The following is a 24,895-nucleotide window of genomic DNA, read 5'->3' as shown; positions in this document are numbered from 1 at the left end:
GCAGTTAGTAGATGACCAATTAACACAACTCTATTGTTAAAGAAAACGTATGATGTACAGGGGCAAGACACTACTGATTTGAGGTGGAAAGCACATGTTTTAAATTAAATGATTTAAAAATATGGTTAAAATTTGCATCCTCGGCGTTGTGACGGCGTCACAATAAACAATTGCTCGTAGTTGTAGTTTGTCTGCGAAAACTTTGGTTTGAACTTGTGAAAATATTTATAATGACAAACTAAATTTTGTCGTGTTATGAACCACAATATTGAAGTTAAAAGATCTTTATTCTACTTTTTCCATAGCCGCTCTCCTTTCATTTCCCGGTCATTGTCAGAATTTTCATCATTATCTTCCTTTCGCAGCTCTTTCTCCATAGCAAGCATTTCGTCACTGAAAAACACAATTACGTGTTCAATATAAGTCATGCGAACTGGAAAAGTAATACTGCATGTTCAATTGTCGCAAGAAGTATTTTGGTGAAATTATTGGAGATTATGCTACGTTATGCTGACCTTCAGCTAAGGCAGGAAATATTATAGCCCAGGCACATTGAAATTTTTACAGAGATTCTGACGAATGAAGGTTTAAAATAGGAAGATTAGTAAAATTATTGGGCGATATAGAGCCCAATAAAATTAAACATTAAATTGTTTATAACTATAATTTACTGTACTTCGAACATATACTTTTTCGTTGATTTTTTTAATGAAATCGCCCAAAAACCATCTATTTTTTAGCGTGTGTGTGTGTGTGTGTGTGTGTGTGTACGAGGGTGGTTTTTTTTAACCTCCGATGGTCCATAAAACAAAGACAAGTGTAAATAACAAAATGAATTTATTACCAAAAGTTAGGTACAAACATGGTTACTTTTCGATATTTGTCTACCTGTGGATGAGCTTTGCAATCCGTTCTTCACAGAATTTTGCCGCCGGTGACTTGAAATGGGCCTTAACGTTGTTTTGAAGATCGTCATTAGTCTCGAACCTCTGCCCTTCTAATCACGTTTTCAGTTCAGGAAAGAGATGGAAGTCGCGCTAAATCGGGGCTACACGCTGGATGTTTAAAAAGTTCCAAGCTGGGTGGAAGTCTGAAAGATAGCTTCTACCTTTCAGACTTCCTTTAATGTGAGACTTTAATGAGAGACTAAATTTCAGACTTCCTACCTTTAATGTGAGACCTCCACTTCTTTCCTGAACTGAAAACGTGATTAGAAGGGCAGAGGTTCGAGACTAATGACGATCTTCAAAACAACGTTAAGGCCCATTTCAAGTCACTGGCGGCAAAATTCTGTGAAGAACGGATTGCAAAGCTCATCCACAGGTAGACAAATATCGAAAAGTAAACATGTTTGTACCTAACTTTTGGTAATAAATTCATTTTGTTATTTACACTTGTCTTTGTTTTATGGACCATCGGAGGTTTGAAAAAAAAACAGCCTACGTATAGGCCTATATATACACGTAACCCTCGTACAACAGGGCATTCCTATGACACGGTTTTTCTCTAACACGGTTCGAGAATTGGGGATATCCCCGTACAGTGTGGTGTTCTTACAATACGGTTTCGCTGTAACACGGTTCGAGAACATCCACGGACTAAATGTCACAATTTTTAAGTACAAAAACTATCATTCGATATTTTTTTATTCAAGTGAGCATGTGTGTTGTCTCATGTTTGTCCGTAGATTTTAGAATATTGAAAATTCAATGTTGTTTCGTGTTTTTCGCTCAGTTTTCTTTAATCTGATCGCATAATTTTATTATTCCTTGTCCTAGCTTCCTATTCTAGCTTTCCTATAAACCAGATGTCGCTGTCGTTCGTAAGGACGGCGATACCTGGTTTATAGGAAAGAACCCGAAAGACCGTTGCATGTTTTATTTTTACATATTAAATTAAAAGTTACTATATATATATATATATATATAATATATATATATAAAATAAAACATAAATAAATTTTTAAAGATCTCTTAGGCAAACTCGAGCAAATGAAAGTATCAGATTTTATGAAAAAAGTAGAAAAAATTAAGATGTTGCTGATACTTCAAATTAAGGTCAACAGGAAAGCTCAGAAGACGATATTTGCCAAAAACAAAACATCCTTGTTTAACAGTTTTTAGCAGTGAAGAAAAAATCAATATTAACGTGCAATACTTTTAATTGTGATTGTTAGTTAATAATTGATTGCTTTAACCCTTAAACATATTTCTCTTAATTACGAAAAAGATTAATATACTTTTACTAACTTTTGGAACCTAACTACCATGTTATACGAGAGATATATAAGTTATATAGAGTATATATACAGTTATGTATATATACAAACTGCAGTATTTTACATTTTAAATACCTAGTGAAAACATAGAATATAAAGGAAAACATTTCAAGAGATAGAGATGAGCTATCAGAAACATGATAGGAAAAAACAAATTAAAAAGGAAAAAGTAGGATGGGAAACAAGACGTGAGATAAATGATGAGAAAGAAAAAATTGTGGATAAATATAGCTTAAAGAAAATAAATTATAAACTAGTAAGATAGTTTACAAAAATGATAGCAATAAAATATAAAGGAAAAAAGTTATAAGTAAATGAGAATAAATATTAAAAATACGAATACGAAGTTTATCTGAACAAATGTATGGCCTGTAAAAATATGAAAAATAAAGCAGTGATAGGAAATAAATGTACAACTACTATTTGACCTATTTTAAAAATTTAACTGAATAGATAGAGTATAATGATGAGTCATTCACAAGTATTCTTAATAATGTTAAGTAATATAGCACTTACAGTATTCCTACTAATAAAATTTTACCATTATCTTTCACTGAACTACCTTTATATATCAATCTGTTCATATTTTAATAAATTTATATTTCACACAACTCACTGCAGGTAGCGGAAATTTAATATTTGCTGAAATTTTGTTCATTTTTTTCTAATTTATGTATATATATATATTATGTAATAATGAAATATTACAAATTTTATGATATGTACTATAAATAAAATATAGTACTGCATCACATTCTTATTGAATATGATGAAAATATCCTGTCTAGTATTCGTTTCAGTTTTGAATCTCCATTTAAACTATACTACAAATTAAAACAAAAATCGGAAGTTTTTACCGATAGATATATAGTTATTACCAATAGAAACAATCAATTTTATTACAGCAATCAATTCTTTATCAGTCTTTTGTTTTGCATTATCTCAGTTTGACCTTCGAACGTATCAGGTTGAGTGCATTCAAAGACCAATTCAATAGGGATGCAAGAGAGGCCGTTTCTAGACTACAGATACAGTATTTTATGTAAGTTATAAATATATAATTAAAAATGTTAAATGTATTTAAAGGAAACTAGTGTTTGCAAAATCAGTTTTTTTTTTTTTTTTTAATTATGGATAATAAGTTTAATTAATATAAGTCTATACTTAAATATTTAGAACGACTAAGTTGACTTAAAACATAATCTGTTGATGTTGGTGTGATTACAACGGAGCTTGTGTTTTATGTACAGTAGAGTACTGTACATGATGTTCACTTTCGTTATAGGAATAGAGTTTTGTTATCTTGTTGTGCAGTGAAGTATAATTTATAATTTTAATGTTTTTTATAATTAGTTTTAAAAAGTTTTTGATACATATAAACAAAGCTGTAAATAACAAAAACTTATTTTCTTTTAATATAGTAGTAAAGCATTTACCGGTAAATTATTAACTAAAATATAAACAAAGCTCTATCTTCATTTTTTTAAATAAAATGTAATAAAATATAGATACAGTATATAATAAATTTAAAAATTTATCAGTCGAGTGAATTTATTTATAGTGCGGTTATGTTTAATTCTGTTGTATTTTTTAACATTTGCATCACTTTAATATATATTTACATATTTTTTGAAATTTATCCTAAGAAATTGCAATATAATGCTAATAAATAATTTTAAAATTCTGTTATAGTTCTGTTAATATTATAGAAAATATACGCAAATTACATATTGTTTTAGTCTTTATAATTAAGAATCTTCGTTTTTAATGAAATATTCCCTATAACAAAGTATTTACTTTTATGAAATATTTTCAGATCTTATTTTCAATTTCTATTATTTTCAAATTCTATTATTAACTATAATCATATATAAGCCCGAAAATTTTTTATAATATTCTTCTATGGTGTACTTAAATTAATTATAATTTAAATTTCAAATTTTTAAATTCTATTTCTGAAAGTTATAAATTTTCTTTGGAAAGATCTATGAAAATATTCAAAAATAACTATTATAATACTAAAAAATATGTATTTGTTTATTAAATAAATAATAGTTCGAGTTGTAAAATAGCTGCTAAAATATTTTACGCTATTACAAACAGGGTCGGGTTTATGATTAAATGTATTTTTATATTATCAATATCATATTATGTTGAAAGGTATGTTATAACAATATACATAATAATAATAATAATAAATTTATTAGTCATATTAGGCCGTAGCCTGTTATTGCAGGGTGTTATTACATTGTATTCATATTAAACATACCAAATGATATTATTATTGTTATCATCAGTTCTTCTTATTACATTCATTAGTTGAATCAGATCAAGTACTTATAATTTTAAAAAAATTGATTACAAAAAGTTTTTGCATAATTGTATAGTTTGTAAATCATTACAGAATGTGCATCATGAAATAAACGATACATTTGACTTTCTTCTTTAAAGAAATTTAGTTGGTTTAAATTCGCTTTTTTTCTTAGTTCGTGTCCTTTTTTACACTCACAAAACATGTGATATTTGGTAAATAAATCTTGGCATCTTGGGCAGGTTATTTTAGAAAATTCGTAAATTCTATTATTAACTATAATCATTTTTGGTATTTAATCTAAATTGGATAAAAAATTTCTTGATTGTAAACGGCATATTAGATAGTATATAACTATTATTAAAAGGGTAGTTCCAGAATAATATTATACTATTTGGTTCTTTTCTCTTATGCATTTCTTCAATATCTTGAGCAAAAGTAATTTCTAATGTATTTTGAATTAGTTGCTTCTTTATTAAATCGCTAATTTCTGAATTTTCTAACAATGGAGTTATAAAAACTCCATATTCGTTGACAATATTTCTCATTTGACTAATCCAGAAACTTTTTTGGGGATTTTGACAAGATTTTTTTATACACCAAGTGTAACAATTTTGTTGGTATATTACCATTGTCTTTGATCTTATAAAGTTAATAAATCTTTTTACAAAGAAGAGAGTTAATTTAAATCTATTGAGTTCAGTTCTAAGAACATATCCAGCTATGTTACAGTCCAGAGTAAAAATTTTTCGAATGAATTTATGTTCGATTATTTCAATTTTTTTATATTTTGTTAGACTCCAAATTAGTGAGGCGTAAGCTATCGCATTAAGAATTATAGAAGTAAATAATCTAAAATGGCTGTATATGTTTTTAGGTATTAGTTATATGGCTGTATATGTATTAGTTCGCCTCTATCATAATCTTGTGTTTCTGGATGAATTTCCTGACTGGGCACAATTTCAGATATACAGTATTTGTTTTATCTGTAACTTTAGGATTAACATTGCGAGGCCTCCCCCGCCCCTTCTTTTGCATATCTGTATGGCCACCATATTAAGGTGATCTAGACAACGGACCTGGATTAGTTTCTAATCCCCGAAATAAACAATAGATATAATATCAATAGCAGGGATAGTCTATTTTTGTAGATCCATTTCAATTGAAGTTGCATATTCACCTAAGAACAAACCACTATCACACAAAGTAGTATCGATATTCTCTTGAGTTAAACGTGCCAACACCTTCGCCGGTCGACCCCCTAACAATATACATAAGATTTGTTCCTCTTTTCCAAAGATGATAAAATTTTTCATTTTTAAAATAAGTTTTCTGAGATAATTTTTCAAAACTTTTTATTAAAATATTTATTTTAGACTGAATTGTTTTATTTAAAAATAATTTAACCTTTTAAAACGACAAGGTTTAACCTACAAATATTGATTTTACTTATATTTTTGAAAGTTTATTAGTTTTATTTTGATAAATTATCTGAAAGTTGTAGCAAAAAATTACAATTATGTCTCTAAAAATGTTAATATTCTATAAAGAAAACAATAATATTCATAAAATTTATTTGTTTTTCGGAAAATAATTATTAACAATTATTGTTATCTCGAAAAAAAAACTATAAATGTAAATTTTAATGTCATTTTAGAAACAAAAATTTTCAAGTTTAATTTTATAAATACTTTAAGACTAATATTTGTAATAATTATAAACATTTATATAAATGATTGAATTTTAATAATTTAATAGCATAAAATTCCACCTCCACTCCCCTCACACACATACACATATATGTAATTTTAATTAATCAATGTATTTATGATTACTTCTTCATAACATTATTAAATGTGTAAATGTATAAAGTGTATGTATGTGTATAAATACACTTTAATTTATAATGTATACTTTTTAGTAATAATGTAAATGAATAAGAACTAATTTGTTAAAATTTTACTTAATAATTAAATAAATTATATAATAAAATATATTAAATTATCCTTGATTATATTGATGTTAAAGCATTAGTTTTTTATCAACACATTATATTTTCTATTTTTGTTCTCATTTTTCTAATTTGAAAAATATTTGTATAAAAGTTTATATTTTTATTCATTAAATTACTTTAAAATTGTCAGTATTAATAATAATTCATAAATCTAAATTATTATGTATATATAATGACTTAAATTTATAACTTATATTTATTTATTTAATATATAAATATGATAATATATGTAATGCATGTATATATAATGTTATATAGGCCTATATAATATTAAGTTTTTAAAATTAAAATTACAAAAAAAAAATTAAAAAGCTAGATGATAATTCATATATTTCATTTTGTTCTCGATTATTAAATAAAAAATAGTATTGAAAATTACATTATTTATTGAGAAATTTTATTGCAAAATAAATCAAAAATTATATTTAATGATTATATTTATAGTAATAATTTTTTAAAAAATATGTTTTTAATTTTTAATTACGAAATAATCTAAACTTACTATGCATTCATCCATGTAATGACTTTTATTGTACTCATCTATTTTCTGTTTGGCATTAATTGCTTTGTTCGATTTTCCCTCTCCAACTTAAAAAATTTTTCATTCTTAATTCAATAAAAAACTATATAATAAATAATGTTTCAATTTTTAAAATATTTTAAAATATTTCAGTACTTAATACTTTTCTTGCTTTGTTTTTATGTAAAGTAGTATTATAATTTAGAAAAAAGAAAAAAAAATACTCGTATTTTATCATTTGAATATATTCAATGTCAAACCCGTAAAATTTTAAAAATAAATTAATTTAGTATAGTATTAATAACAGAAGTAATTAATAATAATAACAGCAACAATACTTGTAGAAGTAAATAAGTAAAAATTTACTTAAAGACTATTTGCATTCTAGAGACAGAATATATGATATGATTTGTTACAGATTAAGTAAACTAGTTCTGCATCATTGATGATAAGCAAGTGGGTGCTATGCAGCCTCCAATCAATTCTAGTAATTTGTACATGCTCTGGTTTAAAAACTAAGACTGGAAGAAAAAATTGGAACTGTCCTAATTGTCGCAGATACACCCTCGTCTGAAACTGGTAATTACATTTAACGAAAAGGCTGTGATTTCATTTTAAAAGCTGAAAATTTGTTATCGATGCTATTTTTTTGTATAGAAAATTGTCAACCGTCATGCCATCATCTACTACAAAAAAAAGTAAAGTTTCCAGAAAACGGATAAAAACAATTGTGCTCCGACAGATAATAACAAATGGAAAGATAAAGAAAAAAAATTCTCCTATTATCGTAGGATTATCATTAGCATCTCCTGTACAGAAAAACGATACAGAGAGGTAAGATTTATAGAAGTAAGCTGATTCACTATAGTACTATTGTATTATGTATATTGTATATATATAATAGAATAGATATCTTATTTTTATTCATTTATACAAATAACTTTTTTAAAGGATAGATATTATATAGATTTTTAATAAAGAAACTATGTAGATTTTAATACTATAATTACATAAGTATAATTTTTTAGAAAAAAAATTATCTTATTTAAAACAAGTGTGTATGTAAAACTATGTTTGAACAGATACTCACTTTCATTATAAATTAACAAAACAGATTAGCTCTAGGCACATAGCATCATTACGAGGTCAAAATATTCTTAGACACTTGTTTTTCTAGTCAGGATTAATTTACAAATAACATGAGATGATGTAAGAGTAAGTAGAGTATAACTGTAAAAAAAAATGATTTACTATACATAATATTATAACGTTTTCATAGAAATCATTAATTATATAAATTTTTATAAAATTAATTAGGCGTTATACGTAGTATCTATAGTCTTATAGCACATAAATAGAACTCGGATTACGGGAATTTGTTAACTCGTTTATGAGTAAGTATCCAATATTGTTACACTTCATGGAAGTATAATATAACAATATAAATTATATTATAATTATAGTGATTTAATTACGAAAGACGATTTTAATTATCTGTAAAAACATCAGACTTCAAATATTGTTATCGGTAATAATACAATTTAATCAAAATTATCAGATAATTGGTCTAATAGATAACGATTATAAAGTTTTCTATAAAGACCTTTGATATATTTTACCAGTTCATCTTTCGCTAATTAAAAAGGACTTTTTTTGTATTTAACAAAATGAGGAAATGTAAACATGAGTCATTGAGGAAATATTGAATAACAGGAAAGATATCTTTCCATTTTATGATTAAATATTAATTTTCATAGAATTGAAGGATGAATTAATAAAATTTTTAACAAAATGTAAGAAATTATTTAATTTAATATTTTATGAAACATATACTTATTTAAAAATATTTGATTTCAGTTCATTATATGGACTATATACATAAATATGTTCACAATGAATATAATAAAGTTGAGAATGTGAAAGTTGAGTACCTCATTTCACGAAGAGTAAATTAATATTTTATAACAAATGAATGTTAAGTAGTTTTTAAACCTCATAAAATAATTCAGCTTTTACTGGTCTGATTAAACTATTGTTTTAGTTTGAAGGACACTGAGTCATGTTAAGTTATCGCAATTCTCACTTCTACCAATGAAAGAAAAAAGGTTAGGTCAATGTATTTTTAATAGTAATAAACTCAACTTTAAAAATTATTTACAATAAAATAAATACAAATAATATTTTAATACGATATACTTTCATTTTTAATTTAAATCAACATTATTTGTTTCTAATTGTAATATCACATGAAGTGGAAGTGTGTAGGTGAACTGATAAAACGACAGAAATGGGTGAATCTAATGTGATAAGAGGAACAGTTTTGTACTTTTGCCTATCCATCAAAAATAACAAAACTGATAATAGTTAACTGATAACTGACTAAAAATCATTCTTAGCATTTATTTTCGAAGTTATTTTCGAAGTTCCTTGTACGTTGATGGTAAGTAGATGTGCTTTTTTTAAATCGCTTCATGTTAAACAGTAAACTTTATGTCGTTTATAAAGGGTATAAAGTTCACTTTAAAAAATTATCAGTAAACTTGTTTAATTTTTCAGGAAGTTGTCGCGAAAAGTTGATAAGCTATATATAGCCGTGGGTTAATATTATATATTTATATATATATTTTTTCATTTCAATAAACCGGAATTATAGCGGAGTTCATATTTTAAAAGGGCACATTTCTAAATAGAGTTAACTATTTGGTTATTTTGCAATTCTGTCGGATCATAATTTGAAAATTCAGATTCAAAAATTTATGATATTATAAATTTTTATAAACTTTAATAAAACTTGCAAGATATATTTTGAAATTAAGATAGATAAATTCCTTGTTAATCAGAGATAGAATTTCATAAAGAAATATGATTTTCTTCAGTATATCCTGGAATTCAGACATTAACGCAGAAGCATTAATGTCTGAATTCCAGTATATCAGATACATCGATATAGTTTATTTGTTCGATGTTAGTTGATATGTCTACTAATCGCTAGCTTAATAAGAATGTTTGAATTGATAAATCTATCTTAATGACTTAACGATGCAATTTACGATATATTAAATTTAAATACTTTTATTTTCCTGGATGTAATTGAGAGGATAAACTGGCATGATAATTTTTCATGTTTGAAAAGAAAAGCAAAATGAGCATGATAAGGAAAATCTAAAACTTGCGTCGCTCTTTTTGTTAGCTTTTCAAATAGGCTACTATTAATTAATATTCAGGAGGAAAAAGCTTCCTTCCTTTCTGTTCTTTATTCCATTGGAATCTATATTATTAATTTTTTTCTATTTATCTTTATAGATTTTTATATTAATGTTAATATAAATGTTAATTAGTTATCATTTATTTCAACTTTCATCTTATATCCATTATTTATTCCAACATGAAACGGGCTTATATAAATTTGATTTCCTGTATTATTATATAATAATTTTATGTAGAAGTAAAATAGTGTTTTTAAATATATATTTTTATTTTATATAAAAATATTATTGTTTTTAACTCGATATATTACATTGTCATAGCTGTGAGATGTAGTCTAATAAATAGATATATATAATCCGACCTCCGATCAATCAATAGTTTGCTTTAATTTCAATTTATATATTATCAAAGCATTAAAGTTGTATTGGATCATATTCAATTTTAATCGAAATATTTTAAATCAATAATCGATTATTTGTTTTGCTCAAACTAACGGTTCCTCTCATACTAGAGTCAGAAATTTTCTAAACAGATACGAAAGGAAACTTTTTAAATTTCGCTTTATGTTTATCAAGTTATATATAAGTAATTTGTTTTATGTGGTTGTTTATTTGTGTTTTAGTGCGTGAGTATAAGCATGTTTTAGTTTACTTGCATTAAATACTTTTCATGATTAAAAAAAATTCTACCGTACTATTCGCCTATCTCAATTTTCTAAACTGTATCTATTATTCCAATATAAAACAGACTCATCATTGGACTCTTTCACATCGAAATCGGTAGTATGAGGAATAAAAAGATAGTTTTTTTTTTTATTTTATTTTAGAATTAAAAAGCACGCTATTTTCTTCATTGAAATGAATTCAAATTGCATGTAATTAATTAAGCATAAAGATTGTTAGAGCTAAAAACGACAAGAATAAATTCTGTACAGAATAAACTGTAATCGATTCATCAAAATATACACCTACGAGTACATACTGTATTTGTAAATAAACTGATTTATAATATTAATAAATAGATACAAAGTTATTTTGTATCAGTTTACTAACTCAGGGTATTTCTGTGAATTGAACATATTATAAAACTGAATATGAAACTTAATTCAATGCATTAAAAGTAACTTTTATATTAGGCCTATATGCTTTTAAACTTTTTGAACATTCTCCTGAAATAATTCATATTACAATTATTTGGCCGAAATCGAGTTAATTCCAAAAATAAGTTTAAAATAACTTGGCATTTATAATTTTAAAAATAAATTTAACATTTTAATTTTGTAACGCATTCATAAGTTTATCTTAATTGACAAACGTTCTAATTGCCAATCATTTTGTAGTTTTTCATTGATGTTGTAGCTGATTTTTGTTCTTATTTTCTTTATAATTACCTATTCTAATATTCAAACATAGTTATGTGACATGGTTTCATAAGGCACATTTTTTGACAGATAATTTTAGGAGAAAAATGTCATCATAACCGCATTACAACATACGAATTGCTAAAAGTATTCGGTCTATAAAAAGTATATCTATGCATTTTTTAAAATTGTTTTTACTGGTTTTTTTAAAGTTGTATTTTAAAGAATTATTCAGTAATAGACGGTAATAATTAAAAATATTCTATAAATTGTAAAAAAAAAATCAGAAGTTTTGAAGGGTATTTCATTACAAAATTTCATCTTTCATTACGTATCTTGTTGTGACAAAAAGTAAGTTTTTAAAAGTATTTTAAATATTTAATGGCTAAAGAGTATTCATTACAACCTCATTTTTTCCTTTTTTAAACTTTATACGTATTTAATGTACTCTTAGTGTGTTTTAGCAAAAGATATTGCAGGAACGGTTATTTTTATGCCTATATAAAAGCTTGAACGTTTTCATTCATAGACTCCCAGGAACTGTTTCCAATTAATTGAAGTTCAGATGATCAGTTTAGATATGCTAAGTCAATTGTTGCAAATAGTTGAAAAATATAATTTTTAAACTACTTTTTAGACTATGTTGAATATGTTTATAGGAAAGAAAAAAGCATTTAAAAAGCATTTTAAAAAGTTTACTAGAACACATAGACAAACATTTTCGATCAGAAATTGAAAAGAAAAGAAAAAGAAAAAAAAAACTTTAGTTACAAATTTTTCAATTTGTATTTATACAATAACACTACCGTATTATAATAAATTTCATAACTTTGGGATTTTCCAAATAAATAAATCTCTAAATGTCTTTAACATAAATTATGAAATTAAATACCATTTATTATTTAAGGAAGAATAATAACGTCTAAAATGCCTACAATATTTAATGTTATAAATAGATGAGAGTTCAATTAACCTTTTGAAATTCGATTTAAGTTTAAACACTTGTTTTTTATGTTTATCTAAAATGCTCAATTATGCATTCTATTCTATTAAATGTATCTTTCTTTCGGAAAAATACTCTTGAATTGTTTTTCATTTCCTCAAATACTTTTTTACATGATATTCATGAAACATTAAACTTTTGTAAGTATAATACACTTTTTAAGAAAGTTAGTCACAAGCGATAATAATTGGGCTGCAATTTGAAAAATTGCACACCTATAAGTTCCCACTGTTGTACGTCGGTTCGTCTGTCTTTTCTCATTCTCGAGAACGGTGTTAGATAAATGAAATTTCAAAACAGACATGGAAAGCGTAAAGGCAGAAGGCCCCGATTAACTATATTTGGACTTCTAGTTTACATCGGAAGTCACGTTATTTCAATTCAAACATTTTCCCCTGAAAGGAATTAGAAAGGTTATCGGCACGACTTTATTGATAACGGAAAAGTATGATGTACAGGCGCGCAAGACACCACAATTCTAATTTGAGGTGGAGCGCATATCTTTTAAATTGAATAAATTAACAATATGATTAAAAATTTCAGATATCAAAATTATAATTGCTCGTTTTAAAATAAAGTTTTTAAAAAATAAACTTTAAATTTATATTTTTCATAATTTTATTAACAATTCTAAAAAAATGTTCAAGGTAATTAAATTAGTTTTTATTCTAGATTAATTTTATTGAAATATAAATTTTAAAATTTCTTAGCTATACAATGGCGAATCGAACATAAAATTCCGCCATCGTATTTCCTGTCATTTTTACAAAATATTTTTATTTTTAGAATAAAATTCAGTAACATGAATTAGAAGAAATACATTTTGGAATGAAGATGATAATGTGATTAATATCTACACTCCAATTTTATAGAATAGTTCACAAATGTTTTGCATATACAGGCCTACATACATATATCAATATATAGCCTACATATACAGTAGACTGTCGTTACTTTCAATTTCCTCTTAATTCAAACTGATCACTAGTCCCTTCTGATTCCTATTTAAATCAATGTAAAAGTCTCCTAATAATTCGAACTCCATTGTGCCGCCTCTTGTTTATTCGAATCAAGAGCGCGTGTTAGTAGATTGACTTTCCATTTTTGAAATTTAACGATTGAATTTAAAATTGATATATTAAGTTAAAAATACATTAATAAATTAAAATTAAGTTAATTGAAATTTAAAAACATTTCAAATCAGTTGGCGTACAGTTAAAACGGTTTACGGTCATCCTTTGGCGCTTGCATGTCATGACTTGTGATTTTTTTTTCTTTATTCCATTAAATGCGATACTGTATCTTTGTTTTGTATTTCTCATTGATTAAACATTATTCTATTTGCGATGTGGTGTTAAAATCTTTTTCTTTTTCGTTCTGTAGCATCTGCAAATTGTCTCCTTTTAATTCGAACTGTTTAGACTTTAGACCGTCGACCTGAGTTCAAATTAACGAGTGTCTACTGTATATGTAAATAATTATTTTATAAACATTAATGTGAGAACAAGAACAAAAACTAAGTTAATATTAATACATTTCAACATAATATTTATTAGAAGTGTTGAACACAAAATCGTGTTAATAACAATCACATGGCTTTTTCCACCTGGCTAAATATACTATAAATCTTAATACTATGTTAAAACGCTGTATACACTATTTCTTATATTATTTTAGTTGACTGATGAGGGGCACAAGGCCCGAAACGTGTACCGTATCAACTAAATAAAGGTGGAAAAAGCCATGTGATTGTTATTAACACGATTTTGTGTTCAACACTTCCAAGACAATACAACACTGTTTCACAACAAATCAATAATATTTATTCTATTTATTAATAGATTTATGTAGTTTTTATGGAAGTTCAAAAAGTTTTAAAAAAGATACAGTACAAAAAGAAAGTAAGAACAAAAACTAAAATTACGACTTTGATTAATGAACCAGCAACAAGTTGCTCAATTTTCCCGGCAACATTTAAAATTTTGGTGGCGCCATCTGTTATCATAATTTATTTTTAAAATTGTCTATATTTTAACTATTATAAAATGGCAAACCGCTTAAGGGTGGGGATGAGTTTTATTTAAAAAAAAAAAAATTGTAAATGCTAATAACGAGTAAAATCGTCATCAAGTCTGACCCTACTGGAGATACACACGCCCCCATTATTTCCCTACCCCTTGATCTTTAACACCAAAATTTAATAGCGTCAATCCTTCTAATAAACAAACCTCCCTGCAAAATTTCAGAAAATTTCGACAAAAAGCACAGGAGTTATTAATAGTGATGTAACGAATATTCGGTTACTACCTGGTATTCGGCCTATTTTTCACTATTCGGCCGAATACCTAATACCTAAAAACAGGAGTAAGAAATAACAAAAACACAGTAAATTAATCATTTTGGTAACTTTTATTAATGCTGAACATTAAACTATAATTATTAAAGTTAATAAGAAATAGCATCTAACTCTAGTATTAAATTATTTCGTAATTAAATAATATTATAGCCTTTATCTAGTCTGATATCTTATGGCATTGATGACGTGTAGGTTAGAATGTATCGGGCATTAATGTTATTGTTTAGTTAATTATGTTATATTCGTATTCGCGTATATTTTAATACTTTTTACGATATTTTAAAATGATTTACAAAACATTTTATTGAAACTTATCGTATTTAATGGAAGAATTATTTATCTATTTCTAGAAGATGAGTAACTAATATATAATTTATTTTATATATAAAAGGAAAGAATGAGCATCTCGCATTATATGCAAAAGGTAACATTTGAAATCATGTTAATTTTAAAAATATTGACAAAAACAATAGCAACAAAATATCACAAAACTTCACAAATAGAAACTCCCAATAATATATTTGAACTGTTCCACAACTGGGGAGAAACTAGACCATGTGTCCCCAGTAAAATATATCCTTAGGGTACTATTCAGTCTACAAATACGTAGTAAAAACAAAATTTTAGTGCTTAATTAAAGAGTTAAAAAGACCGATTGCAAATAAAATAACTTTAGATGTAAGTTATAACTTACATCTAAATACCAACAACTGCCGAATCATATCGGGCTATTTACGGCTATTACATAAATTATAAACCAATTTGGCATTAGAGGTAGACGTTAGGCTTCATCTTATATTAACTTTAATAATTATAATTTAATTAATTAATTGAAATAACTTAGACCTACTGGAAGAAAAAATAGTAGTGACAGCGGGCCAATAGAGAGAGCAGGGTGCGCGATCCTTGCCATAATGTGGTTTGCGTGCCAATTTTCGAACGTGCGTTAATCAAGCCGAATAGTTTGGCCGAATATTCGGTATTCGGCTGAGGCTGAATATACTATTCGTTACATCACTAGTTATTAAGCTTCAAATAGGGTTAACAAAATTATGCCTTCACACATACAGAAATTACCCCCAAATGCTTTTTTGCATTTCTCAACGTTTCAAGGTTCTCAGAGCCCAAAATTGTAAAACACATGAAACTTTCTAATCCCAAACTTTTCAAATGATAAAAAAAGAGAATTTAAACTTCACTAAAATAAGAAAGCACATCTAAAAAATATATCAGTAGCTTTACGATAATTTTTTTTCTTTTTGCATTCGTCGAGAATTAACATCATATACACGTATTCTGAAAATCTTATTTTCTAACAAATTTATAAATTATTTAAATATATGAATGCTTTGAATTTATATATAATATTTAAATATATATAATAACTAATTATAAAGATTAGTTGTTATTCCTCTTAACGGCGATTCACATAAAGTGTTACAAAGCATTATGTTTTACTTAATCGAAGTAATCGTGCTCTGGTAAAATATTTTGTCTTATTGAAGATTCATTTCAGTTCATGAAATGTTTGCAAATGAAATATCTTTCTCTTGCATTGATGACTGTATTACAATCGATTAATGTCGGCAAAGGTTATTTTAAATAAGTAATTTCAAGTATGCTGTTTTCTATTTGTTTTAATACAACTAAAAGACAGCATGCATATATACATACAGACAGAAAAACTTCTATTCCAGAATCTGAGCACATTTCGTAGGATATTTAATGAATCATTCGAAAACTTATACTTGTTATGATGATTCACAAAAACTGATAATAAATAGATCCAGTCGTTGATTAGAATCTGTAAATTCACGAAAACATAAATTTTTACAATTTGTGTTATCTATTTTATCTTTCAATAATTATAAATTTATTAATTTTCATAACTTTTTAAATATAGTTTTTAAGAAACAAAGATTTCTGCGATCAGAATATAAAAAACTATTTGTATTACATTCACTATTTGAAATATTAGTATTTGGATATGAATTGTCTCGCTAAAGCCAGATATTCGCATCCATGTCATTGGACTAGGGATAACAAGTTTTCTGCATTATTTAATTTAACATTCTGACTGCAGTAGGGTTTCATTTGTCTCTGTACATGCACTTCAAAATGTTGAGATTTTTGCGGTTTCAATATAAGTTTGAGTCTCGGTAAGAAGTATCTGAGCGACAAAGTGCAATCGTGTGAGGCGTATTGTTTTTTGTACTACAGAGAATTATATTACCTTATAGATCTCACTGATTCTGGTTGCAGTGTAAGTAACAATTTTTAACCAATATTTGATTTTTGTATTTTTCAATGTATCAGAGTTCAGAACTGATTTTTTAAATTTATTTGACAGTCATAATGATCTTTTCTGATGAACATCACTTTAATAATTAATGTGCAAATTGTGCAAGCAATCTTAGTTTCCAGACCATGAGGTTTACAGGTATAAAAAGTGTGAAAACGAATGCTTATACATACAAAAATTGTATGTAAAAGCATTAATAAAGCTTAATATTAGGCTTGCTTGTTTTTAAATGCAAATTCGTTTAAAACACTGCAATCTATGTCGCAAATTGCAATGATTGCAGACAGAAGATTAATTTTTATTCTAGTCTTTGAATCAATCGAATCTTGCTTCAAATATAACGTCATAATATAGATCAGGCATGGGCAAATGCGGCTCTTTTTGAGTTACATGCGGCTCTTGCTAAAAGTGTTAATTTCTTATTTTTTTTTTTAATTATTATTTTTACAATTTTATTTTTATAATTTTGTGAAAATATGTTTATTAAAAAAATTCGATATTTATTTTATATTTATGTTATATAATAAAATCGCGCGCCTTACCATACTATCCGCCACGACAGTACAAAACTGCGGCTCCCATACATTTTGTAAAACCTACATTTCGGCTCTCACTGAACTCTTGCTTGCCCACCCCTGATATAGATTAATCCGTTAATCCAAAAGTCCGTTAATCATTGCAAAGACTTGTCCTTGTGCAAATATTTTATTACTTACAAACTTTAACTTAAAATTCAACATCGACAGATTACTAGAAATCAACCGTTTTCATTCTATTAATAGTCAATTATAATAGATCGTCACTAAATACGTTCAAATTGGAAAATTGAAATATTCCAACAAATATTCAAATTACAAAATTCGAAACGGTTAACACAACTAATTACAAATAAAATTTATAAAAGTTTGCTCAAAACAATATTCTTAAGCAATACAAAAATTACAACGCTTTAAGTTTACGATTAATATTCGCAAATTTACTTGGAACAGGTAACACAAAACATGGTTAATTGACGTTTGGGCCACCCTGTATTAGATACAAATTCCTTTATTTAGCTTAACTATAAAAATCACATATCTAGTATTTAGTTATTATTTAGTGTAAATTCTGGACTTTTCTTCATTATGAAATATAATATTCTAATAAAAAATGCAATAAAAAACTGACAATTCGTTTCCTTACCTTCATGACAGGCAACAACTCTATTCTTCATTTTTTCTCCTCTACATATTCAAAGGCATTTGTACTAAATTTTCTTGTTTAACGTAAATAGTTTGCTCAATTTCTGATCTGAAATTCTGTTATTTAGACTATATGATTACAAGTACTAGTACTTATTATTTTTCCTGTAATCAAAATGGCGTCGTTGAGGTTGAAAGCAGACAATGATGATAAAAGATCCGGATGTAGATATGGTTAATTTACTTGGATAAACATTTAAATATATCTCATATTGAATTTAATTAATATAGAATAAATTTAAAGTTTAAAAAATGTACAGAAAATTGAAATATTTTCTCAATTTGTGAATGGCAATTTATCATTGAAAGCTTATTTCGATCGTAATATTAAGTAATTTCAGTTTACTCCGCGAAAAAAATTCTTCGTGTAAAAGTAATTGAGAGATATTACTTTACACTAAAATTTTACAAATGTAAATTAATTAAATTATTTGCATATAATAGGCGATGTAATTTCATAGCTCAAAATTTTAATTAAAAAAAATTACATATTTATTTTGTAATAAAGTTATCTCAGAATTTTTTTTTATTATTTGGTTAATTTAATATGGCGACCATTTTATTCAATGTTTGTTATTATATGGATATTCAATGATCTAATTCAAACTGGATCACACAGTTTTCTTAGTGCAGCTTAGATCGTTCCGAATTGTTGTAAAATTTAGTCATACTTAGTTATTTAAGATTTATTACTAAAAATACGCTTACTTAATTGTGTTTACATGAATTTCTTCACGCCATTGTTAATTGGTTTGTTTATACAGTTTATGAATTAGTGTTTGTTCGCGTAAAGAAAACAGATTTGTTCAATTATACTTTAAAAAAAAAACTTATTCTTTCATTTGTTTTATTCGTCTTTTAAATGTTATTATTAATAAATGTTAATATTTTATTTATTCATTAAATATTTCTTAGATTGTTAACGAAGTGCTTTTTTTTTTTGTTATATTTCACATTATGTTTTCATTTCTTAAGTACATTATGCTCATTTTTAAAATGATTATTAAAGTACTATAAACTCGCTATTTTTTATTTTTAACTTTTTTCGCCCTTTGAGTACAAAGAGTTTTATTTTTTCTTATTTCCATAATAAGTTCGGTCAGGCTCACACTGGAGGGGCCGACACATCCGCCCAAAAAAATTCATAGAATTTTTCGACCGTTCACAGTCGTTCAGACCGATCCAGCGTTTCCCAGAGCGGTAGGCTGACGCCTTAGGCCTCTTTCACAGGATTTGGATGTTTGCCCGGACGGATAAATACTCCGACGGACGACGCGCTTATGATGTTTCTTTCAGATGACATCGAGATTTCTTTCGGGTACTGTCGGGTGTCTTCCCGTATCGAGAATTATCTCTTTTCTCGGTTGAAAGTGAGCAGCCTCTCTGCAGTCCATTGCAATGAATAACCTGCGGCGGAAAATTTTAGTCCGACGTAGACAGAAAAATAAACGCAATAGACAAAAGTGAGTCTAGCGAAAAATTATTGCTTCTTAGAGTTTCTATGTGCTTTTTGAGGAACTCAGACCAGAAAATAAATAGTTGTAAATACCCGCGTACTTCGTTTATCATATATTTTTTATCATAGAGCAGCCGAAAAAATAACATGAAAAAATAGTTCGGTTTAATGAAGCATTTTATGCGTGTTTTTATTTATTTTTCATTTTAAAAAATGTTAATATTTTTAAATGATAAGTTTGTTAAACGTTTTTAAATAACTAACATGCTTTCATAATAAAATTAAATAAAATTACTTGTGCTTGCGTAACTATGGCTCTAGACCTGTAGTGGCGAACGTATGATCCGCGGGTCAGACTCTGACCTAGCAGGCTTTTTAAATGACCCACGCGTTGAGTTTTATAAACTTATTTTTTATCACAAAAGAGAGAACAGACAATCAAAAATATTAAAAAATAAAGTATATATATGTAATGTCTAATCTATCTATATCAAGTACGTTAATAAGAAATTTCTTCTCAAATTATTGTATTCTAAATATAAATATTTTTAGTTGTAGCCCTGTACTAAGTCGGCGGTTAAACAAATAAAAACAAACGATACAAATTCCAGTCCATATCAAACAGAATGGTTTGATAAATATGGTGTGATTGAAAAGAATAAAACGACTGTGTGTGTGCGTGTGTAATTTGTAACGAAAAAGTCACTTTACGTACATACAATGTAAAAAGACATTTTGAAAAGTTGTATTCTAATCTCGGCCTTTCAACAGATGAAGAAAGAAGAACATATTTTTTACAAAAGAAAAAAAATATAATTCACAAACCAGTGTTTTAAAAACTTTTTTGATTCCAAAAATTAACATTACAGCTGCTAGTTTTCAAGTTGCTGGCCACGGAAAACCTCTTTCAGAAGGAAAGTTTGTAAAACAAGCGTTTTTAGAATGTAGTGCTACTTTGCAGATTTTAAAGAAAAAGACTTGATTATAAAGCGTACAAATGAGTTACCAATAAGTCGCAATACAATTAAAGATAGATAGAGTAATAGAATTAGAAAGAATTTTTTTTTGCATAATGTACTGAGTATTATACTGTAAAAATATGAAATAAATATAAAATAATTTATATTGTTAATTTAAATTAACTTAAATAATAGATAGGAGCGCCCCTAGTGGCCGTTTTTGGCATACAGTGACAAAGAAAATGCCCATTTTTTTCAGCTTTAATAATAGATATGATAGTGTTGTAGTGTAACAACCATAAGCGCACGAGGAAATTTTTTATATAAGTAACAATTAAATAAAACGCAGCGATTTGCTACTCTATTTTCATATCACTTGTCTTTTTCGTTCATGCAGTAACGTCTGAAGCGTATTCACTTGTGAGGACACAATATTAAAATATCTGAAAATAAACGTGAAGAAATAAGTCTTATTTAACAACATTAAAAAGTTAAATCTATAGAGGCTTGTTTTTGCTAAACAGGAAATGACGTCACAAATTTTGATTTTTTTGATTTATAAAATTTAAATGTGAGGAATAATAATAATGCGATAAAATAATAAAGTTACATATAAAATTAACTAGACCAAACCAAATCTCCGATCCTACATCATCTAGCTCCAGTGCTCCGCGTCTTATTCACTCGGCTATCGCCACTGTTGGAGATGAAACTTCCAAAGACTTATAAGCTAAACACTAAATTTTCATAGGCCCGATTTTTGGAAACGCTTAAAAAGTTTGGTTCTGTTATTTGGACGACAAGTTGTTTATGTTTAAGGCTACGTGCTCGCCAAGTTTCGTTCGAATCGGAGCTCCGAACGTCTGACCCTCCCCTTGCTAGCAATAGGAATCATTTTTGAATGAATAATTCCGAACAGCCCATTTGATCACAATGTTTAAATAGTATTTCATAGGTTGTGTCATGTCAAAATTTTTGTTTTAGTTTATTGAAAAAAGATCAGAGTGGAAAAAGTTAGTCCAAAAAATTCCCCAAAATTTCTATCGGTTGATAAAAAATCCCAATCTGGAAACGCTAGGCAGCATTACACAAAATTACCTTCAGTTCTCAACATCACTTCCTACTTTTCTTCCCGAACTTGCCGTGTGACGTCATGAAATCGCTAGATATGTGGTGCACGGGACTCCCATTGTACGGAAGCTCAGCGTCTTGCGTTTTTCCTGAAATGTGATTCAATTTTACGCCGAATATCGAAACAAGCGGACTAGGATTTTATCGCCACTTTAATAATAAAGATATCGCCAAGTGGCGATTTTGACCTTATGCAGCGCGATCGCTGTAAATTACATTTTCTCAAATACATTAAGAATTTATAGTTATCTTTATTTACTTAGTGAGCTAAATCGTACAATCTTGGATTATTGATTGCAGCTGATAAACTTATTTATAAAAACTTTATTTTATATTTGTAATACAAATATTAATGATAAATTGAAGTAGAAATAATAAACTCTGATTGCACTTACAATTATTTATTATTGGAAAAACTTACTTGTGTTAATATCAAATTAATAATTCTTTTCAATATTTATTTTATTTTGTTTGTTTATTAATTTATTTTGTGAAGTTTTCAAATACTGCTCCTGGAAACATTAATTCATGCATTATTAAATTAAAACTTAAAACAAACTTTTGAGATATTTCAATTTAAACACAACGTTTTCTCCAGTAGTACAATATAATAAGTTAAAATATATACTTTAAATTTTTTATTAATTTTAAGGTTTTTATTTTATATTTATTACTGATAACCAGTAAAATTTCTTAATTTTTTTGTATTAAAATGTAAAATATTTGATTAAGCAATCAAAGACAATTAAAGCAATATTAAGATTACAGGAAAGTTAATATTCTACATCAAAATAGATAGCAAATATAAACTGAAATTTGTGATAGGTTTAACGCAAAATAATTCGATTACTAAACGTTATTATATATTTTTTTAAATATTTGGATGATAAATTTAGTTTTTTAATAATAAACTTTAAATTTTAAAAGACAAAAATTATTAAAATTAACTCAATTAAAACGCTGAATAGATAATCTAATTATTTTATATTATGATAACGTGATATTCATTAAAATTATTGAAAATAAAAATTACAAGCGCAAATAAATCTATCTAAACACTAATATTTATATATTTAAGAATTTAAATCAAAATTGGATTTTATATAACGTGCTATGCCCAATTTCTTGAGACCTCAAATTTCCTGTTAGCGCTTACCACTTTGACCTTGAACTAATTTGCATGAAGTCTAGGACAGAAAATTTTGTCAGAACTTGCACTATTTGCTTGCACTTTCTAACAATAGAAGAACGTAAACGTTTCAGACCTTCTCTTTGAACGGATTGATCACATAGGAAAAGATGTATGATTTTTTTAATGCTATTATTAATAATTTTATAATATAGTTTTATAGATTAAATTGTAATTTATCATTAAAACTTATTTTACACTATCTACATATTATATAATTAAGATAATGTATTGTGAGTATTGATAAAAGCGTTGTATTTATTAAAGATTTTAGCTAATTCATTTTAATGTAAGTAGATAAAATATTAGATATCGAAGAGATTATAGCATGATTTAGATTCAGGAATCAGTCTGCAGCAAGAGAGATTAAAAATTAAGTGGTTTATTGGTCTAAAAATTTTGATGACCTAGTTCAGGATCACCAAACTAAAGGTTGCGATCGCGTTTGATTAAAGAAAATTTACTTTTTTTGAAATGTAATATAGCAAATTATTATATTAAAATTACTAGTTATATTATACAGCATTTATATTTAAACTTATCTTTGTAATCATATTATGCAGAATTAATACTTAGACTATAGTAAATATAATACAGAAATAGTAAATATCAAACAGATTATGAGCTGAATGCAAAAAAATATTTGAAGCTGTTGATGTTACGAGCGTAATAATCTACATTGTTTATCAGTAAGTAGCAGATGAGTCCGGTGTTGCTCGGGCAAATAATACCAACAGCAAAGATTAAGATTATTAGATTATTTCGTACTTCTACTACATTATATTATAGTATTTGATTTATATTTACAAAGGTTATCTTACGTAAGAGTTTATCACACCGAGTGCCCAATCTAACACATTTTTAAAATTCTCTAAATTGTGTACAGTAGAGAAATAAAGAATTTTTAAAATGTGTTACATTGGTTATTTGGTGTGATAAACCCGTACGTAAGATAACCGTTAAGAATTAGGCTCCACCTTTTACGAGGCTAATTAGAGAATTTTAGATGGGTCTAAAAATATGTTCGATTTCGCGCAAAAACGCAAAAAACTGCATCTAAAATAGCATTTTGGGATAGAATGATAAACAGATTAGTCAGTATAAATTACTATCAGAAAAAATAAATGAAAAATAAGTACTAATTGCATCAATATGTATAGGAATTTCGGATAATAAGTAATAAAATTGAGGACTTAAATTTTAAAATTTTCTTTTGTATTAATCTATTTAGCGCTTATTTTGTAATTCTGCACATTTATTTTTTTAGGAGTTTTTCTTTGGTAAAGATAAGCTTGGCGCTTCAAAGCGAAATGTAGGAAAGAATAAAAATCTTACGGGTACCGTTTAGAAGCGCCAAGCTTATCTTTACCAAAGAAAAACTTAGAAAAAAAAAATTTGATCGTCTAAATTATAATTTTTCACATCTCAAATGTTTTTATTTGGATGTCAATTGTTTTTTGGTTAATGATTGTGTTATTACATGAAAACCTAAGACGATGACGAACGTTCGGTTAGCGCTGGTGACCCGGCTGCCGATCGAATGCTTTTAATTCGTCGTTTAGTAAAAT

At 26.8% G+C, this 24,895-nt stretch overlaps 1 protein-coding gene and 1 long non-coding RNA gene across 2 annotated transcripts in view; one reads left to right on the top strand and one right to left on the bottom strand.

Annotated features, from left to right (window-relative positions):
* Positions 1–268: 268 nt before the first annotated feature.
* On the bottom strand, positions 269–7,145 carry LOC136969358 (uncharacterized). The gene is made up of 2 exons (XR_010879811.1): positions 7,106–7,145; positions 269–393 (listed from the first exon to the last, which is right to left on the bottom strand). It is a non-coding gene; the product is annotated as an uncharacterized lncRNA (long non-coding RNA).
* LOC136969357 (microphthalmia-associated transcription factor-like) overlaps positions 3,122–24,895 on the top strand; it is a 65,565-nt gene continuing 43,791 nt past the window's right edge. Inside the window, exons 1-3 of the mRNA XM_067263484.1 lie at positions 3,122–3,320; positions 7,542–7,702; positions 7,781–7,957. Coding sequence (XP_067119585.1) covers positions 7,797–7,957 — 161 coding nt within the window. The 5' untranslated portion in view covers positions 3,122–3,320; positions 7,542–7,702; positions 7,781–7,796. The remainder of the gene's footprint in view (positions 3,321–7,541; positions 7,703–7,780; positions 7,958–24,895) is intronic.

This window comes from Centruroides vittatus, unplaced genomic scaffold (genome assembly GCF_030686945.1).
Source record: "Centruroides vittatus isolate TY-2023 unplaced genomic scaffold, ASM3068694v2 contig_1777, whole genome shotgun sequence".
Lineage (NCBI taxonomy): Eukaryota > Metazoa > Arthropoda > Arachnida > Scorpiones > Buthidae > Centruroides > Centruroides vittatus.
This window is presented reverse-complemented; position numbering and strand designations above follow the sequence as displayed.